General features: G+C 43.5%; 1 protein-coding gene across 6 annotated transcripts in view; it reads left to right on the top strand.

Annotated features, from left to right (window-relative positions):
* Window positions 1-18846, top strand: part of LOC105019433 (partitioning defective 3 homolog) — a 333861-nt gene that overhangs the window by 97339 nt on the left and 217676 nt on the right. For all 6 annotated transcript variants that reach the window (XM_029116272.2, XM_029116267.2, XM_029116271.2 and 3 more), the window contains exon 3: window positions 4361-4550. In XM_029116272.2, coding sequence (XP_028972105.2) covers window positions 4361-4550 — 190 coding nt within the window. The remainder of the gene's footprint in view (window positions 1-4360; window positions 4551-18846) is intronic.

Below are 18846 nucleotides of genomic sequence, written 5' to 3'. Positions count from 1 at the left end.
GACAGCCGGAAAGTTTGACTGCCCGTTTGCCAAGGCAATTAGATATTTCTCTGGCTACGAGTGTGTCTAATTCACTGCCTCAAGTCTAGGCTGAGGGTAGGTGAACTAAATGTGAGGGAGAGAGTGAGAGGAAGAAAAAAAAAAGTTTATGATTGCACAATTTTGCCATGCCACAATCATATATCATTAGTCACCCTTCAATTGACATTTGGTTTTGGTAAGGTAAAAAAAAAGAAAAGAGTTATCTTGCCTGTGAGCAATGGGTATTTCTTTTCGGTTTTACTAAATCTTTAAAGCAGGCCAAAACCCTGATAGTCCTCTTTTAGTTCTGCTGTGGAATTGGAGGTGGAGGCTACATTTAACTCTCCTTTATCCTGTTTGCTGTCCTTCCCATTGTGGTGACAATTAAAGGAGAATTACCACACGGATGGAACTGATATTAGTCCAGTAGTCTAGTTCCTGTTGGGGCATTTATGCACTGGTATTGTGTGTGTGTGTGTGTGTGTCGGGCCTTTTTATTGTTGTCATTACACACCTGTAGTGGCGACAGGGCCATTGTTTCATTCTGTCAGTCAGTATCCAGACACAGAGAATACGTCTGGCTGGTTTCTGCAGGTGCCCGTCTATATGCCCAGACTCTGGCTACATCACAGGGATGTTTGGAGTGTCGCATTGCTGGGTGCTTAACAGGAGGAAAGTGTAGCCAGTTTTCAAACCATCTCTCTGCTCAAATACAGCTACCCCCCCACCCTTCCTGAGATCAAAGGGGAAGAACATGAAAGTCACCCTCTCTCCCATTCTCAATCTCTCCTCTCGCTCTCTCTGCCTTGTCTATTTCTCTTTCCCGTTCTCTCTCCATCTCTTTTACTATCTCCCCCTACGTTTTATCTCTCCCTGTACTCTCTGTGCCTCCTCTGAGCGTCTGAGGCCCTGTTGAGATAGCAGGTGAGGGGCAGATGTAGAGTGGGGGAGAGGGTGAGGTTGTTGGTGAGACAGACTCTGGGGCTTACAGCTCCATTGATGTGGCTCTCTGCAGAAAACGTAGGCATTAATTATTTCAAAGGAGACGGAAGCTCAATTTCCCTGGTCTCTTTCATAACACCCGGGTGAGGCTGCACACGCGGCTCTGCGCCTAAGAAGCTTTCTGACCTCACTTTCAGTCAAGACACTTCCCTGCTCTAGGAACGGTCATGGAGCGGGGACACCTTTTCACACTTAGCGAACCTCTGGCACCCCTGAATGCTTTTATGATGCTTTATTAAACTTTCTGAACTTGTTTTGAAGGCCAGGGAGTTGCATTGTGAAATCTGCCCAGCTCCAAAGGGCTTGATCGTATTGTCAGATGGGGAGACGGATTTTGTCGGTCGCACTCTGAGACATGGGTGGTTGACAAGAAAGACATTGCTCTGTCCTCTCCCCAGCTAGTTTCTTATACTGATACTAGGAGACAGAGAGGGAGAGAGAGATAGAAGATTGATGCATTCATAGACCGGGCATACTGATTGCGATTTCTCAGCTTTTTCTCGCACGTTGGCGTCCCTACAGCACTTTTGAGATTCTCGAAAATACTTTTTAGACACACCGAGCTCCAATATGTGATTTAATGCGCCTGATAACAGCATTTGGACATCTTTTGTCATTCTTTTAGTTTACTTCTTTCCTACTTCCTTCCTCCTTTCTTTCTTTCCTTCCATCCTTCCGTCCTCTCCTTTCCCACGGCTCCCGTGGATTTGGGGTGAAATGTATCTAAATTGACTGGAGCGCATACATTTTTAATGATTGACAAACGCTGGTCCATTTGATTATGAGCGTGGTGGTGTTTACTTGTGGGGGTGGGGTGGGGGGGGTGGGGGGGGGTTGCTGGCGTGTGCCGTGCCGTGAGCCGGAGACTGGGAGAGGGCTCTGGAGTGGGAGGAGAGGAGGCAGTGTCCCGCTAAGTGTGCCTCATTAGCGGATGGGGGGGAGGCTATTTAAAAATGAATCACGTTTAGCGGAGGAAGGCCCCACAACATGCGCTCTCCGCTCCCTCCAAATGCCTCGGAATGGCCAGCTGGCAGGCTGTTTTCAAGACTACTGCTAATTGCTCGGGCCCAGATACAGCATAGAGGTGGTTTGATTACTTTGTCATTTGATTCTTTCCACTCCAGCGGATTGGGTTTGTAAGTCTCCAACTGGTCCTAAGAAAGGAAAGTATGTTAGGCTATATGGAAGAGAGGGCCTTATAAGGCCTGTCCCCTTTTGCTCCTTCTGTAAGTGGTTTTGAATCGTATCAATCCCACTGCATAGCGTTTGTAAGATCAAGGCGGAATAACCCAGCTAGCTCTTCAAATGGCTAAGAAAAGAAAATCGCTCGGGAGCGTGTACTTACCGATACTCTGTTGTTAGCTTGTTTAATATGTGCATTTTGAACACAAAAAGCAAACTGTGTGCTGCCTTAATGTTGCATCCTGAAGCATGGCAATAAACGGAATGTCACATGAATTCCACTTCAACGTGTCTGATTTTAATATAAAGAGGATTTTCATTTTGTAACATGGTGCCCCCCCTCTGTGTGTGTGTGTGTGTGTGTGTGTGTGTGTGTGTACAGCAAATGTATGAATGTACAATAAGCCTGCATAACTCTTTGGGTGTAATTTCTGCATCTGAGAGGAAAAGCAATTCCAGTGAACTGAGCGACGCCTCAATAACATTAGTGTGAACCCAGTTGTGAAGGGGTTCTGTGGTGGTCGGCGTGTCTGGCAACACTGAGGCTTTGGGAATGTACGGAATCTGCTTTAATTCCACATAGAGAACAGGAAAACAATACACACACACACACATACAAGAATACTGTATCTCACACTCTGGAACTAATCAATTTCAATGAGGTGCAGAACTTGTTTGTATGTAGATTATCTTGCAAGCAGGTTTTGAAAATAAGTGCATGCAAAAATGCCATAGCTGTTTGTAAATGGAGCATGGGCATACCCTAGCATTTACAAAGGCTGTTGTGATTTGACTGCCTCTCAAGCTTACTTTGTTAAAGCTTTTCACATGCTTGCACTATAGAAAATACATATTTCTTGGCTAAAGCGAGGAGAGATTGTTCATTGGTCTAGTGTAGATGCCATTGTTTTATGGCAGAAGGATTGACATGAGCTCTTAGCTACAGCCCTCAGAGTCTATGCTAAGTATAATAGGTGGGAGTGGGGTGGCTAATCTTCTTGTAACAGTTGTTTGATTAGCTGTAGTTCTGGAAGAACAGCAGCTTCACACATCCCGTAGAAAACACTGTTGGCAGGGGAACCTTTTCTCTGTCCTCCCTTTTCTTTCTCTCATTTCAAATCTCCTTCTGCCCTCTTCCCTCTTTTTATTTGTGTCCTGTCCTCATTCTCTACTCCTCTTTATTTTCTCCTGTCCCTCGCTCCTCTTTTCATCGCTCCTCTCACTTCTGTCTCTCCCTCTTCGGTTCTCTCTAGCTCCAACAGACCAGCGCTGACTGGCAGGAAGTCAGGCATCTCTGACCATGCCAGCTTTCCTTTCTTATCCCTAAAGCCAAATCTGTGTGTGTTGTGTGTGTGTGTGACATGTGTGGGTGTGTGATGTTTGTGTGTGTGTGTGTGTACTTCTCTGACTGTGTGACAGAGACAGGAGAAACAAGGGACAAACAGAGAGCAATGAGTGATAATCTATTCCCTCTCAGCATAAGCCATGTTTGTGAGTGGCGAGCCTTGTTGTAGCGGGCGTGCTGTGTTGGCATGGTCACCGTGGCGATGGTCTCTGTGTGAAGATCCAGTAATTATGGGATGTAGATGAGAAGCTCTTGATGCTCTGCCGGTCTGCCCAGGAACCAGGGAAACATGGCAACACAGAACCTTTACGGAGATTGGACAGCCGCTAACTCAATGGCGACCAGTCACCTGGCAGTACTGCAGGTGGAAGTGTGTGTGTGTGTGTGTGTGTGTGTGTGTGTGGTAAGAGAACATGGATGGATTATGTTATGAATACTGTTTATTGGGATACTATGGAAACCAGGGGTATGTCTTTGCATTGGATTGACTGACTGACAGATGAGACTCTCAACCAAGGAGAAATCTGACCTTCCTCTGATTGGTGCATTTTACCTGGCACACTTGACTAAAACCAAAGCCATAGCATTGGTATTAGTCGATAGCATTAAATTCCGCACATATTTACATGCTCGTTTGGATAGCTGTTTGGCTGGAGCTTTGCATTGGTTCCTCTCTCCCCCTCTTCCTGTTAAAACGTCTCTTCAGCTCTCTTTTCCTGTGTTTAACTGGTCCGCGTCTCCCCCTCTTCCTGTTAAAACGTCTCTTCAGCTCTCTTTTCCTGTGGTTAACTGGTCCACGTCTCTCCCCAGCTGGTGGCGGTGTTTGAGGAGCAGGATCCTCACCACGGTGGTGACGGCACCAGTGCCAGCTCTACGGGCACCCAGAGCCCCGACCCCTTCGCTGTCCCCATCATAGAACTCAACAGTGGCAACGTGTCCGCCTTCCAGCCTTACCAGGCGCCCGGCGAAATAGAAGTCACTCCCACCGCCCTGCGAACCAGTAAGTGGCGCACTTTTAAAGTGCCTAAGTGCCCCTGACTTAAGTCACAGTATGTCACTGCGCAGGTAAGTGCTCTGGTGAATCACAGATATTAAGGGAAAACGCAGCTGGATAAAAGTAGTCCAACTACTACAGAGGTGAAGACTGTCAGGTTAACAACGCGTATGTACGTCGCTCTCCAACTCTTAAAAGTGTCACTCCAAAAGCTGCCGTAAACCCTTCAGGAAATCGATGTATAACTCCATTCATAAAGATGTCAAGTGTCTTTTGACCTGTTTGTAAATGTTTCACCCCCCCCCAGTTTGTTGAGACTGCGTTAGTTGTGTCCAGGGAGTGACCTTGGTGAGCAACACAGGCAGGCGGTAGCATGCAGGGGAATGGGTCTGCAGCTTTGACACTGACAGCTCAACCAGGGAGTCCACACACACACACACACCTGCTTTGGCCTTTAGAGGACACCCAGTCCCTCAACATTATCAATGGACCAATGAACAGTATGCTGTACTTGAGTTTGATGTAGGAATTCATCTTAGTCACTGCGTCTTATTTATTACACCTACGAAGATTTATGGAAATTGCAACAGAGACTAGTGCAGTGAACATATGAAAAGATATCTTGGGAAATACATGCTCTGTCTGCTTCCATCCTTTCATCCATCCATCAATCCATCCACCCTCATTCTTTTATTCAAAGACAAACGGACCTCAAGCAGACTTAGACCCCGTCCATAACTCTGAGACCGGTGTCCCCGTTTACAGGGCCGTTCTTTAGAACCGGCGGTGTGATCTGGTGGTTGCTTCCACTGTGCTGTCTCCCTGGGATGTATAGTACTAAAGTCTGCTTCTTCCTCCCGGCCCTGCCTGTCACTCACATTTTAATGAGATTGCCTCACCAACTCCAAATCAAGGCTCCAAGACTAAATTACAGTTTGCCTTCGATTGCGAAGTTGTTTCCCGGCTAAGGCTGCCCCCTTCCTCCTCTGTCCTGGGTTCTATTGGGAACTCTAGGTGATCTACAGCACACTACAATTAGACTCTACGGATTGTTTGTCATTTGTGTTTCTGTTTGCGTGTGCGCATACTCTTCCCACAGCATGGAAAATACTCCTTGGTATCAGACTGATGAAGCTAGGCCAGAACTGGACTGGCCTCAGGCTAGATGGGAAACGGGCTTATCTGGAGGGTGCTGACCTCTGTCTCCCACTCCTGTATAAGTTGCGGCCAGATTTGAGAAATCCTCCCTCTTCCTTTTTAGACGACGTATCAGGATGTAGCAAAAAAGTATGATCTAGCACTCTGATACCCTGGGTGCCACAAAACGTTTGGTATTTGAAACCCTGAGCTAACTGTCGTGGAATATTTTGCAGTTGTTACTGACTTCTGCGTTGACATGACTATCTTGTCAGCAACGTGGCGTCTGCTGTGAGACAGGCAGTCTCACCATCGGCCGGCACAAATTCCCAAAACCTTAGTCTGTGAAAGGTTGGTGTGAAATGATAATAACACAGTGTTTTCTTACCTGCCCAACCGAAAGGTAGCCGGTTCAATTCCCGGGCACAGCAGGCTGAAAAATGTGTTTGTGCCTTTGAGGAAGACGCTCAACTCCAAGTCGATCTGCATTAGAGGATCAGCTTAATGACCAAACAGTTTTTTAAGTGTAGTCACGTGTCGGCTGCTGGCTTGGATATTTGTCAGTGTGGGTCAGGTACACCAGCATGCAGTGCGTGGCCTCCAGTTTGCAGGGTTGTCCAGAGGTTCAGTGCGGCAGCTGGCCAGATCCTGCTCTGGTTGGCCTGTTGGGGCAGCATGGCTATATGGTGCAGAAGGTGCTTTGCATGTGTGTATTGATAACATTGAAATGTGCAAATTCTTTACGATAGAATGGTTTGCAGATGGAAGTGATTTTTTTGTGTGGGTATAGTTGGGCTTGTGTGTGATGGGCTGTACAGACAGAAGGATTGACAAATGCAAATATATCCCCTAAGAGGTGCGAAGCCACAAATTACCGGTGGCGATAACACCCATCAGACATCAGATGAGCGGTGTTGGGCAGGCAGACTCACACAGCTGTGCTATGAAGCATGGAGTTATGGATATCTAAAATAATCATCAGAATCATATTGATTGTTTTTTCCCTCTTTGCTCTCCCACCTCGGCAGCTTATTTTAGATTCCCAAGCCGAAGCAAGCCGCGGAGGTCAGACTGTTAATAATTGGCTTGGAGATGAGATGTAAATTGCAATAATGAATGTAATTTGGCTGGTAATTATATGGATGGAGGTCTATTTCACTTGCTTAGGATGAAAGTACAATCTTGCTGTGGAAAAAATTAAAATATAGCAAAATGTCATAAAATCTAGCTTGGAATCTTAATGACATTTCTTATTTTTTACTTCAGAGTTACATTGGTCTTGTTCTTACTTGCATCCACTTCGAGTACCATAAACCGTATTTATACAATTTAATTAAAAGTGATACTGAGGCAAATGCTTTGCAGCTATGGTATATTATTAAGAAATATATATCAAATCAACATTAACCTAAAGATAATCCATGATGTGGGGTAAGGCGTTGCTTATTGATAGGCTAATGCTGTTTATTGCATGATAAATATAGCTAACATAATGTGTGATGTCTGGATTTACACGTCGTCTGCACAGTGTGAGTAATAGGGAAAAAAATGAGTCAAGTTCACTGTAGTAAAACATTGTTATTTCACATTGAGTTGTCGTCGTTCGCTGATGAGTGTGTAACGTCTTTGATAGGTGATTATGTCGCTAGCTATTTATTCATCACGCTGCTAGCACAGAGACTAGCCATCTAGCATGTACAGGGAGGATGTCATTGGAAGAGTGGATGAGTGAGCATTTTGTGCTCCCTGTGACGTTTGTGAATGTTTTGTAACCATCTAAAGTTGCATTGTTGCTCCTGTCTGTAAAAACACAATTCAGTCATAAACATGAATATTGAGTCCTTTATTGCCACAGGCTGGTTGGTCTACCGCAACACTAAATAGCTATGGTGCAGCACTCTGTGGAGAATCTGTCGGGGACGATACTGACACATTCTTCTTAACTGCAGTGTCTTTTTTTCTGGTCCAAATGCATGACTGCATTCCCACTCTATATTGCCACAGATTTCCCCTTACTCGCCATTATCCCCAAAAGTTATACATAAAGTAGAGACTGCGTTAGTTGTCCCGGACAAGCCAAAGGATCTCACAGAGGCGGTGCTACTGGCCAGCACTGTCTAGGTTTTGGGGTTAGTAGTTCAATTCTGCGACTTCTTCTGGTGATAGTATCTTCAATATTGGTTGACTCTGAAGTAACATCTCAACTTCTGTAATCTACTTCTTGGTCCAGTGGTGATACAAATGATGGCCATATAAACAAACCCACGATCTACCAGGTGGTGCTTTACTTGCAGCTGTATGCTCAACTAACACAAACCATCGTTTAAAAGGAAGCTATGTTGAAGTACAACACCATGGTCAACAATAACACGCTCAGCAGACTGAAAAGATCATGATTGCCCCCCTGCTTTCTTCTCTCTCCTGATGGGTGGAAGATTGAACCCTCTGAGCCAACTTCTTTTTGGCCACCCGTTGGGCAATCAGCTGTGGGGAGGTTTCATGGTTTCAGTCTGGTTGGTTGGCGGATGACAGGTGTGCTCTATCTCTGAATCTCATTGGCCAGGTGAAATCAATGCATTGAGATATAGGCTGCTTGACCTGCCCCCACCGAATCACTGTTGTAAAACTGACATGGGATGTCTCGAGCCATTAGTAGATTGCCTTCCTGACCACTTTCCTGTCTTCCTTTCTGCCTGCACTTCTTTCTTTCTTCCTTCCTGACTTGTCGTGCCTGCCTTCCTGTCTGACGTCCTTCCTGCTTTCCATCCTATCTGACTTCCTTTCTTCCTGACTTTGTAATTGTCTAGAATTCAGATATGAGGATATTATGTGCCTCACAAATGACATCCTTGCACTACTGTTTGTGCACTGCTTCTCTCTAGGTATCGGGGCTCAGTTGTTTTATACGGGAGTATTCATCAGTCTCTGTGTTCGTTGATACAGTTGAAAAAAATATTGAATTCAAAAAGTAATACACTAAGAAAGTGTTTCAAAGATTTTCAATTATTGACTCTAACTTTTTGAGTTTATTTCTTTGGTTCCTCCCTCAGTACTCTGGCTGCTTGATGTCCAGAAGCAGTGATTGGCCATTATAGATAACTCACAGCATTTGGTTTTGAACTGCAAGCAGGTAGGCCTGATAAAGGCCCCTCTCTGATGCCCATCTCTCCTGCCCACTGTTCTCTCTCCTTCTCTCTCTATCGCTAGCTTATCTTTGGTCTTCTCTCCATCTCTTTCTATCTTGGTCTCATCAACTGTCCTCTCCAGCTCTCTCATCCACTGTCCTCTCTCCATCTGTCTCTCTCATCCACTGTCCTCTCTCCATCTGTCTCTCTCATCCACTGTCCTCTCTCCATCTTTCTCTCTCATCCACTGTCCTCTCTCCATCTGTCTCTCTCATCTGTTTTCTTCCCTTTATCTCTGTTATCCGCAGTCCACTCTTCTCCATCTACCCTCTCTCCATCTACCCTCTCTCCATCTACCCTCTCTCCATCTATTCTCTCTCCATTTATTCTCTCTCCATCTATTCTCTCTCCATCTATTCTCTCTCCATCTATTCTCTCTCCATCTATTCTCTCTCCATCTATTCTCTCTCCATCTATTCTCTCTCCATCTATTTTCTCTCCATCTATTTTCTCTATATCTATTCTCCCTCCATCTATTCTCTCTCCATCTATTCTCTCTACATCTATCTTTTCTTCATCTGTCCTCTCTACATCTGTCTTTGTCACTTGCCTTTCTCTCCTTTGTTCTGGTCCAAAGGTTCTCCTTTTCAATCTCAGCTTTTGTGACAGGTTTCATGACACAATTTGCTAACATTGGTTTCAGAGAGATCAGACTGAATATCTCTGACAGTAGTTTGTATCTGATTACTCTGGTGTATGTGTGTCTGTGTGTGTGTGTGTCCATCTATCTTACTTGAATTAACAGTCATTCCAAACTCCTGGGACCAAAGTGTGTATCCTCTCCCAGAAATTGCTTATAAAATATATTTCATTAATAGTACTTCAAAGCAATTTATTTTGCATTTTGTTTTGCAGCTAGTAGCACATAGAATTACATTTCAATTCAGTTTCTGCCTTATTTTAAATTAGAGGTCTGATGCATAGGTGATGTTAGCCAACAACCAGAATTGTCTCCACCAATGGATTTCCACGGCTTACATTATTTAAACAGTAAGGCAAGAGTGGGTGTAGTACATGGACAATATATCACAGCTAAGAGCTCTTCTTAGGCCTGGATACCGCACTTTGCCGTGGTATGTTGGCAATATACCACAAACCTCTGAGATGCTTCACTGCTATTATAAACCAGTTACCAGCACAACTAAAATTGAAAAAGTTACGTGATGTCATACCCATGCTATTTCCTTGCAGTGCCTTTGTATATTGTCCAGACCCATTCACTTTCTTAATTCATAATTGATTAAATAATTTGTTTGACATCAATCTACATGCTATACCCTATAACGAGAAAGCAAAAACAGGTTTTTGCGAATCTTTGGAAATGAAAAACGGAAATATGTCAGCCACAAAAGCGTTCAGACCCTGCCAATACTTTCCAATTTGATCTTTGAATTATCCGGTTCCTTTCCATTGTCCGTAAGACATTTGCTCAACTTGATTGGAGTCCACCTGTTGCAAATTCCATTGAATGCACCTGATTTAGAGAAGCACACGGTTGTCCCACACATCATACTGCATGGCAGAGCAAAAACCAATCCGCAAAGTCAAAGGAACTTGCCATATTTCTCCGGATAAAATTGGGTTAAGGCATAGATCTGCCAAGAGGTTATAAAAAGATTGCTCAAGTGCTGAAAATTCCCAGGAGCACAGTGGGCTCCACTTTTGCTGAATGGAGGAAGTTTGGAACCACCAAGACCTCCTAGAGCTGAAAGGACCTTTGACAGGGTTGTGATTAAGAACCCAGGGCCACTCTAACAGATCATCATAAAGTAACTGGCTATTTTGCTTGCTGGGCCTCAGTCCCTCAGATGATGGGTGATGACCCCTTAGGTGGCCTTGCCCCAAAAATCATGAAATTCCGTCCCTGCTGTGAATGTTATGGAGTGGCCCAGCTAAAGCCTGTACTTGAACCCGACTGAACATCTGTGGAAAGACCTGAAGATCGCAGTTCACCAAAGCTCCACATCCAATCTGACAGAGCTTGATAGAATCTACAGGGAAGAATGGTAGAAACTCCCCAAATCCAGATGTGGGAAGCTGCTGGAGTCAAACCCAAGAAGACTTGAAGCTGTGATTCCTTCCAAAGCGCTTCTAAAAAGTACAGAATAAAGGGTCTTGAAACATACAGTTGTGCTCAAACGTTTGCATACCCTTGGAGAATTGGTGAGATATTTACCGTTTGTAAAGAAAACATGAGTGAGCAGACAAAATACATGCCTTTTATTTCTTATGGGATTCACATTCAACTGTAGGTCATAACAGAATGGCACAATCATAAAACAACACATGGCAACAAAGAATAAAATGAACTGTCCCCTGTTCAAATCTCTGCATACCCTTAGTTCTTAATACTGTGTATTGTCCCATTAGCATAAATGACAGCATGTAGTCTTTTGTAATAGTTGTCTATGAGGCCCCACATTCTTGCTGGTGGTATAGCTGACCATGTGTCTTGGCAAACTGCCTCCAGGTCATGCAAAGTATTTGGTCTTCTTTTGATCTCCACAGAGTGGCTCAATGATTTTAAGGTCAGGAGACTGTCATGGCCGCTCCAGAACCTTCACCTTTTTCTGCTGTAACCACTGGAGAGTCAACTTGGCATTGTGTTTAGGGTCATTGTTGTGCTGGAAAGTCCAAGAGCATCCAGAAGTGTGCCAGAAGCTGTGAGGCATGTCAGGGTGTTATCAGGCATATTGTAAGCAGGCTTTTTTTGGCATTGGCACTGTAAAGGCTTCTTTCTGGCAACTCGACCATGCAGCTCATTTCTGTTCAAGTATCATCATATTGTTCTCCTTGAAACAACCACACTGTCTTTTTCCAGAGCAGCCTGTATTTCTCCTGAGGTTACCTGTGGGGTTTTCTTCTGGCAGTTTTTGGCTGAAATCTTTCTTGGTCTGACCTTTGCTTGGTATCAAGAGGTACCCAAATTGTCCACTTCTTAATAAGTGATTGAACAGTACTGACTGGCATTTGCAAGGCTTTGTATATCCTTTTTCATATTTCAAAACTTCCATTACCTTGTTACGCAGGTCTTTTGACAGTTCTTTTCTGCTCCCTATGGCTCAGTATCTGTGCATCCACCTGAGAGCTAACAAACACATTGACTATTTATACACATACACTAATTGCTATTTAAAAAGCCACAGGTGTGGGAAATTCACCTTTAATTGCCATTTTCACCTGTGTGTGTCACCTTGTGTGTCTGTAACAAGGCCAAACATTCAAGGGTATGTAAACTTTTGATCAGGGCCATTTGGGTGATATGTTATCATTGTGATTAAAAAAGGAGCCAAACAATGGGGATATAACGTGATAATAAATGGCTTCATATGATCACAATCCTTAAGCATGATCAATCATATTTTCAAAATCAATGCCAAAATTTCAGAATTTCTGCCAGGGTATGCAGACTTATGAGTACAATTGTACAGTTATACTGATAAGTTGGCATACCCTGACCGAAATTGTGAAATGTTGGCAATTCCAACCCTGAATGCTGTGGTATATCCGACTGTAAAACACAGATATTACAGCATAGAAACCTTTCTCTTTTTTGACTGCGTTGGTAACTGCATTATAAAGGTAAAAAGGCATCTAATGGATTTACGATATATTGACCAAATTTAGCACACTTAATGCTTAAACAGAGGTGTAACTAGCCAAGATGGATCTGAGGCAGAGAGCAAATTGGCTTCACAAAGCACACACTAGAGATGAGTGGAATATAAGATGCAGTATTCTAGAAATGACACTCATCTTACATGACACTGTCAACTAACCCTATTCTCTCTCCCAGCCCACTCACCTCCAACCTGCCAACACTTGAACACAAAAGGCCACTATCTCAATCGTTCTCTCTCTCCCCCCCCTCTTTTCTCTCTACTGTTTCAATTCTCCCTCTCTTCTTCTGCTCTTCCTTTTTCCTTTCTCCACCTAATTTCTCCCTCGGCTCTTTCTACTCTCTTTCCCTCTTTTTGTTGCTCTCACTGCACTCTCTTTGACTTTGAAGTGTCTTTGTCTGCCTGGGTGAGAGTGGAGTTGTTAGTTGTGTCAACTCTTAATCACCCAGCGGGCTACATTAAAACCTCCCATGGAAAATGAGTGAGGAGAGGAGGGATAGTTGGCCTTTCAACACACCACTGCTATCACAGTAGAGGGGGCGTCGGGAGTCTTTGTAATGCAGGGCTATTAGTCATAAAACTATAAAACTGCCAACAATTTAATCTAGAGCTTATTATAGCTAATTATTGTAACCGTTGATACTGTTAAATGGTTAAGAAACTGATTTTGTAATGAACTATGAAGCGTTCTTCCAGACTGGTAAGTCCCCAATCAGCGTGTGTGTATGCGTGTGTGTGTGTGTGTGTGTTGCTGGGATGTCGTTCCTCAGCTCTCCCATGGCTTTGAGAAAGAGGCTGATCTTAGCTGTTTCTTCCCACGCTCCAATAACCTACACCAACACTCAGCTCCAATAGAAGTGTACAGTGATCTGTGGCCTTGTGTAGACATCTTTATTTCTTCCCGGTCAGACGGGGATGGACAGTGCTCTGCTGTTTGTTAGTGTCAGTGCTAATGATAACCAGGAGCTGTACAGACTCTAACGGGATAACTCTTCACACAAACACTACTCCCATACCCCAGTAAGTGTATTCTGGGATGTTCCTTTAACCCCGGTGGACCATAGGAAGTTTGCCCTGGTCTGTTATGGTTGAGATTTCTTGGTTTTGTTTAACAATGTGTTAGTGTTTAACAAGCTGTGGTTTGGTAACATCCCAGCGCTCAGTTGATAGTACACGAAGCCTTAACCACTTAGGAGAATCATATGCCTGCCTGCTCCTCCCGATTTTGACCTCTGAGGACACTTGATTTATACTTGTATAAGTCTGTGTTGCTTAAAGATAAAATTCGACGGGTAGTTAAGATTGGTTAATGGTTTAATGGTTAAGATCATTTCAATACAGAGCTCAAGATAAGGACTCGTAAACACTGATTGACATCGCTGATAAAGTACTGATGGTTTAATAGCTAAGAAAATAATCCAGAACAAATCCTGTGATCTCACAAGGTAAACAACTCTGACATCGCAGTGCCTCTTCTGAGTACGGGCTATTTGACAAGTTTTTATTTGGGTCGATTGTTGTCCATAGTGAATGCAAGCCAATTCCTTTGGGTTGTATTTCTGTTTTTACTACAAAGAATTCCAATGTCATCATACCACACCAGGCCTACTGACAGAAGCAAATGCATTCAACATTCACTGAATTTAAAATTACACTGATAAATAAAGGCCTAGTATGTTTGGCCCCCCTTCATGCATTTGGCTTCACCCCAAATAACATCCTATGCACTATGTAGTGCACTACTTTTGACCTGTTGGTTTCAGTTAAGACAGTGCACTTAATCGAGACTGTGGTGCTATTTGGGAAGCGCTCTATCATAAAAGATGTTATGCTATCATTAGCAATGTCACCAGGACCTCTGTACGAGTAGGGTTGATGTTTTTCAACCCCCTTCATTCAAGGAATGACTACAAAGCACGCAGGCTTTTTCATGTTCTAGTGCTTTGTGAAGGCAAACGAAGAGCCGATAAAATCTAAATCTAAAATCCCTGTGGTTTATCACACCTAAATTCTCACACACGCGCGCGCAAATGCACCCGCACAAACTTAGATAGTCGCTGAGATCACAGAACCCCTAACACAATATATTACACTGTTGATTTCTGTCACTTGTAACCTTTAACTTCTTTTAAAGTTTGCTCTTTATTCATGTTCATCTCCATCGGTCTGGCAGATCATTTAAACTAGGGATTACAGTTCGCAGACCTTTCATTAGAACCACAATGAACAGTGATTAGATTGTTCCAACCTCCATCTTATTTCCCATCTGGTAGTGTTGTAATGGGCCCTGTAGGAAATTAGCCTCCTGCTCTGGGCCCAGTGTCTCAGAACACACACACACTGACACGCACGCGCAAACAGGCACGCACGCACAGTCCTTTCTGCTTGTTTGCCTCTCATCCTAAGACAATATAGTGGGCTGAAAACCCTATTAAAATGACTTATTAGCCCTTAAGTTCTCTCTGACATGAATCGAAATGGGTCTCATTTGCATATTATGTGGTGTGTGCTTCATCTTCAGACAGGGGATCTCTCTCTCTCTCTCTCTCTCTCTCTCTCTCTCTCTCTCTCTGTGTGAACGATTGGCTGCGGCAGTGCAGTAAAGTGCACTAATTTGTCAGAGGTGAGATGTGCTCAGGTGATGGGCCACTCAGCCCCAATGAAGCACCATCCACTTGGCACGCACGGGCCTCCTCCCCTCCATCTCCCCTAGTGTCAGGGTGACCTCTGTGGGGTTCATTTACATCCAGGGCGAGGATGGGTCCCTGCTTGCTCGAGGGCATTGGGATTTCTCAGTAGGCTTAGAGACGGGATTTAGGAGCTTTGTGTCTCGTGACTCTCTCTCCACCCTCAATCTCCCCTTAGCACCCCTCCATTTGTCTCCCTCATTGAGTTCCAGGAACATTGATGTGCCTGTGAGAGAAAAAAAAAAGGATAATACTAAATAAATAGAATGAACGACCGAAAGAAAGGTTGATGGAGATATTGTGATGGTATAGATTAGGATTATTTGAGAGTACATATGAACAGTGTATATATATAAATAATATACAGGTGCTGGTCATAAAATTTGAATGTCATCAAGTTGATTTATTTCTGTAATTCCATTCAAAAAGTGAAACTTGTATATAACAAACCCGATTCCAAAAAAGTTGGGACACCGTACAATTGTGAATAAAAACAGAATGCAATGATGTGGACGTTTCAAATTTCAATATTTTATTCAGAATACAACATAGATGACATATCAAATGTTTAAACTGAGAAAATATATCACTTTAAGGGAAAAATGAGTTGATTTTAAATTTCATGGCATCAACACATCTCAAAAGAGTTGGGACAAGGCCATGTTTACCACTGTGTGGCATCCCCTCTTCTTTTCATAACAGACTGCAAACGTCTGGGGACTGAGGAGACAATTTGCTCAAGTTTATGAATAGGAATGTTCTTGTCTAATACAGGCTTTTAGTTGCTCAACTGTCGTAGGTCTTCTTTGTCACACCTTCCTCTTTATGTTTTCTATGGGTGAAAGATCTGGACTGTAGGCTGGCCATCTCAGTACCCTGATCCTTCTTCTATGCATCCATGACATTGTAATTGATGCAGTATGTGGTCTGGCATTGTCATGTTGGAAAATGCAAAGTCTTCCCTGAAAGAGACAACGTCTGGATGGGAGCTTATGTTGTTCTAGAACTTGGATATAAATGTCAGCATTGATGGTGCCTTTCCAGATGTGTAGGCTGCCCATGCCAAACGCACTCATGCAACCCCATACCATCAGAGATGCAGGCTTCTGAACTGAGCGCTGATAACAACTTGGGTTGTCCTTGTCCTCTTTAGTCCGGATGACATGGCGTCCCAGTTTTCCAAAGTGAACTTCAAATTTTGATTTATCTGACCACAGAACACTTTGCCACACTCCTTGGCCCAGAGAAAACGCCTGCGCTTCTGGATCCTGTTTAGATACGGCTTCTTTTTTGACCTATAGAGTTTTAGCCGGCAACGGCGAATGGCACAGTGGATTGTGTTCAACGACAATGTTTTCTGGAAGTATTCCTGAGCCCATGTTGGGATTTCCATTACAGTATAATTCCTGTATGTGATGCAGTGCCGTCTGAGGGCCCGAAGATCACGGGTATCCAGTATGGTTTTCCAGCCTTGACCCTTACGCACAGAGATTGTTCCAGATTCTCTGAATCTTTGGATGATATTATGCACTGTAGATGATAACTTCAAACTCTTTGCAATTTTTCTCTGAGTAACTCCTTTCTGATATTGCGCCACAATTTTTCGCCGCAGCGTTGGGGGAATTGGTGATCCTCTGCCCATCTTGACTTCTGAGAGACACTGCCACTCCGAGAGGCTCTTTTTAACCCAATCATGTTGCCATTTGACATAAGTTGCAAATTGGTCCTCCAGCTGTTCCTTATCTGTACATTTAACTTTTCCGGCCTCTTATTGCTACCTGTCCCAACTTTTTTGGAATGAAATCCAAAATGAGCCAATATTTGGCATGACATTAAAAAATGTCTCACTTTCGACATTCAATATGTTATCTATATTATATTGTGAATTAAATATAAGTTTATGAGATTTTTAAATTATTCCATTCCTTTTTTACTCACAATTTGTACAGTGTCCCAACTTTTTTGGAATCGGGTTTGTATATTCATTCATTACACACATACTGATATATTTCAAATGTTTATTTCTTTTGTGATGATTATAACTGACAACTAATGAAAATCCCAAATTCAGTATCTCAGAAAATATTACTTAAGACCAATCCAAAAAAAATATTTTTTGAAATGTTGGCCAACTGAAAAGTATGAACATGAAAAGTATGAGAATGTGCAGCACTCAATACTTAGTTGGGGCTCCTTTTGCCTGAATTACTGCAGCAAAGTGACGTGGCATGGAGTCGATCAGTCTGTGGTACTGCTCAGGTGTTATGAGAGCCCAGGTTGCTCTGATAGTGGCCTTCAGCTCTTCTGCATTGTTGGGTCTGGCGTATCGCATCTTCCTCTTCACAATACCCCATAGATTTTCTATAGGGTTAAGGTCAGGCAAGTTTGCTGGCCAATTAAGAACAGGGATGCCATGGTCCTTAAACAAGGTACTGGTAGCTTTGGCACTGTGTGCAGGTGCCAAGTCCTGTTGGAAAATGAAATCTGCATCTCCATAAATTGGTCAGCAGCAGGAAGCATGATGTGCTCTAAAACTTCCTGTTAGTCGGCTGCGTTGACCTTGGACCTCAGAAAACACAGTGGACCAACACTAGCAGATGACATGGCACCTCAAACCATCACTGACTGTGGAAACTTTACACTGGACTTCAACGTGGGTTCTGTGCCTCTCCTCTCTTCCTGTGACCTTGATTTCCAAAGGAAACTCAAAATGTACTTTCATCAGAGAACATAATTCAGCAGCAGTCCAGTCCTTTTTGTCTTTAGCCCAGGCGAGACGCTTCTGACGCTATGTCTTGTTCAAGAGTGGCTTGACACAAGGAATGCGACAGCTGAAACCCCTGTCTTGCATATGTCTGTGCGTGGTGGTTCTTGAAGCACTGACTCCAGCTGCAGTCCACTCTTTGTGAATCTCCCCCACATTTTTGAATGGATTTTATTTCACAATCCTCTCCAGTGTGCAGTTATCCCTATTGCTTGTACACTTTTCTACCACATCTTTTCCTTCCCTTTGCCTCTCTATTAATGTGCTTGGACCCAGAGATCTGTGAACAGCCAGCCTCTTTAGCTATGACCTTTTGTGTCTTGCCCTCCTTGTGCAAGGTGTCAATGGTCATCTTTTGGACAGCTGTCAAGTCAGCAGTTTTCCCCATGATTGTGTTGCCTACAGAACTAGACTGAGAGACCATTTAAAGGCCTTTGCAGGTGTTTTGGGTTAATTAGCTGATTGGAGTGTTGCACCAGGTGTCTTCAATATTGAACCTTTTCACAATATTCTAATTTTCTGAGATTCTGAATTTGGGGTTTTCATTAGCTTTTTGAATGGAATTTCTGATATAAATTTTTGCACAAATTTGGCACTCTCTAAGTTAGTGAGGTGAATTAGTATCTTGGCTTAGGTTTGGTAAACACTTGCTTCCGGGCTCTGGTCTGGACTGACTGGCCCATCCGCTCTGTAGGAAAGCCGGTTATTTTCCACTCCATACACAGATCTGCAGAGATATAATCAGCCCCATAGAGCTGGAAACTGGACTAACACACCGGTTGTATAGTTGCTTTCTTTGGCCAGGAATCACGCGTTTCATGTTGAGAAAACAGTTGTAGATAATCTGTGAATGTTATGATTCTATTCCAGGCCAGTCACTAAGCCTGCAGACATGAGTTCTGCAACCAA

Source organism: Esox lucius, chromosome 21, assembly GCF_011004845.1.
Source record: "Esox lucius isolate fEsoLuc1 chromosome 21, fEsoLuc1.pri, whole genome shotgun sequence".
NCBI lineage: Eukaryota > Metazoa > Chordata > Actinopteri > Esociformes > Esocidae > Esox > Esox lucius.
The sequence above is the reverse complement of the archived record's forward strand: the minus strand, read 5'-3'. Positions and strand labels throughout refer to the sequence as shown.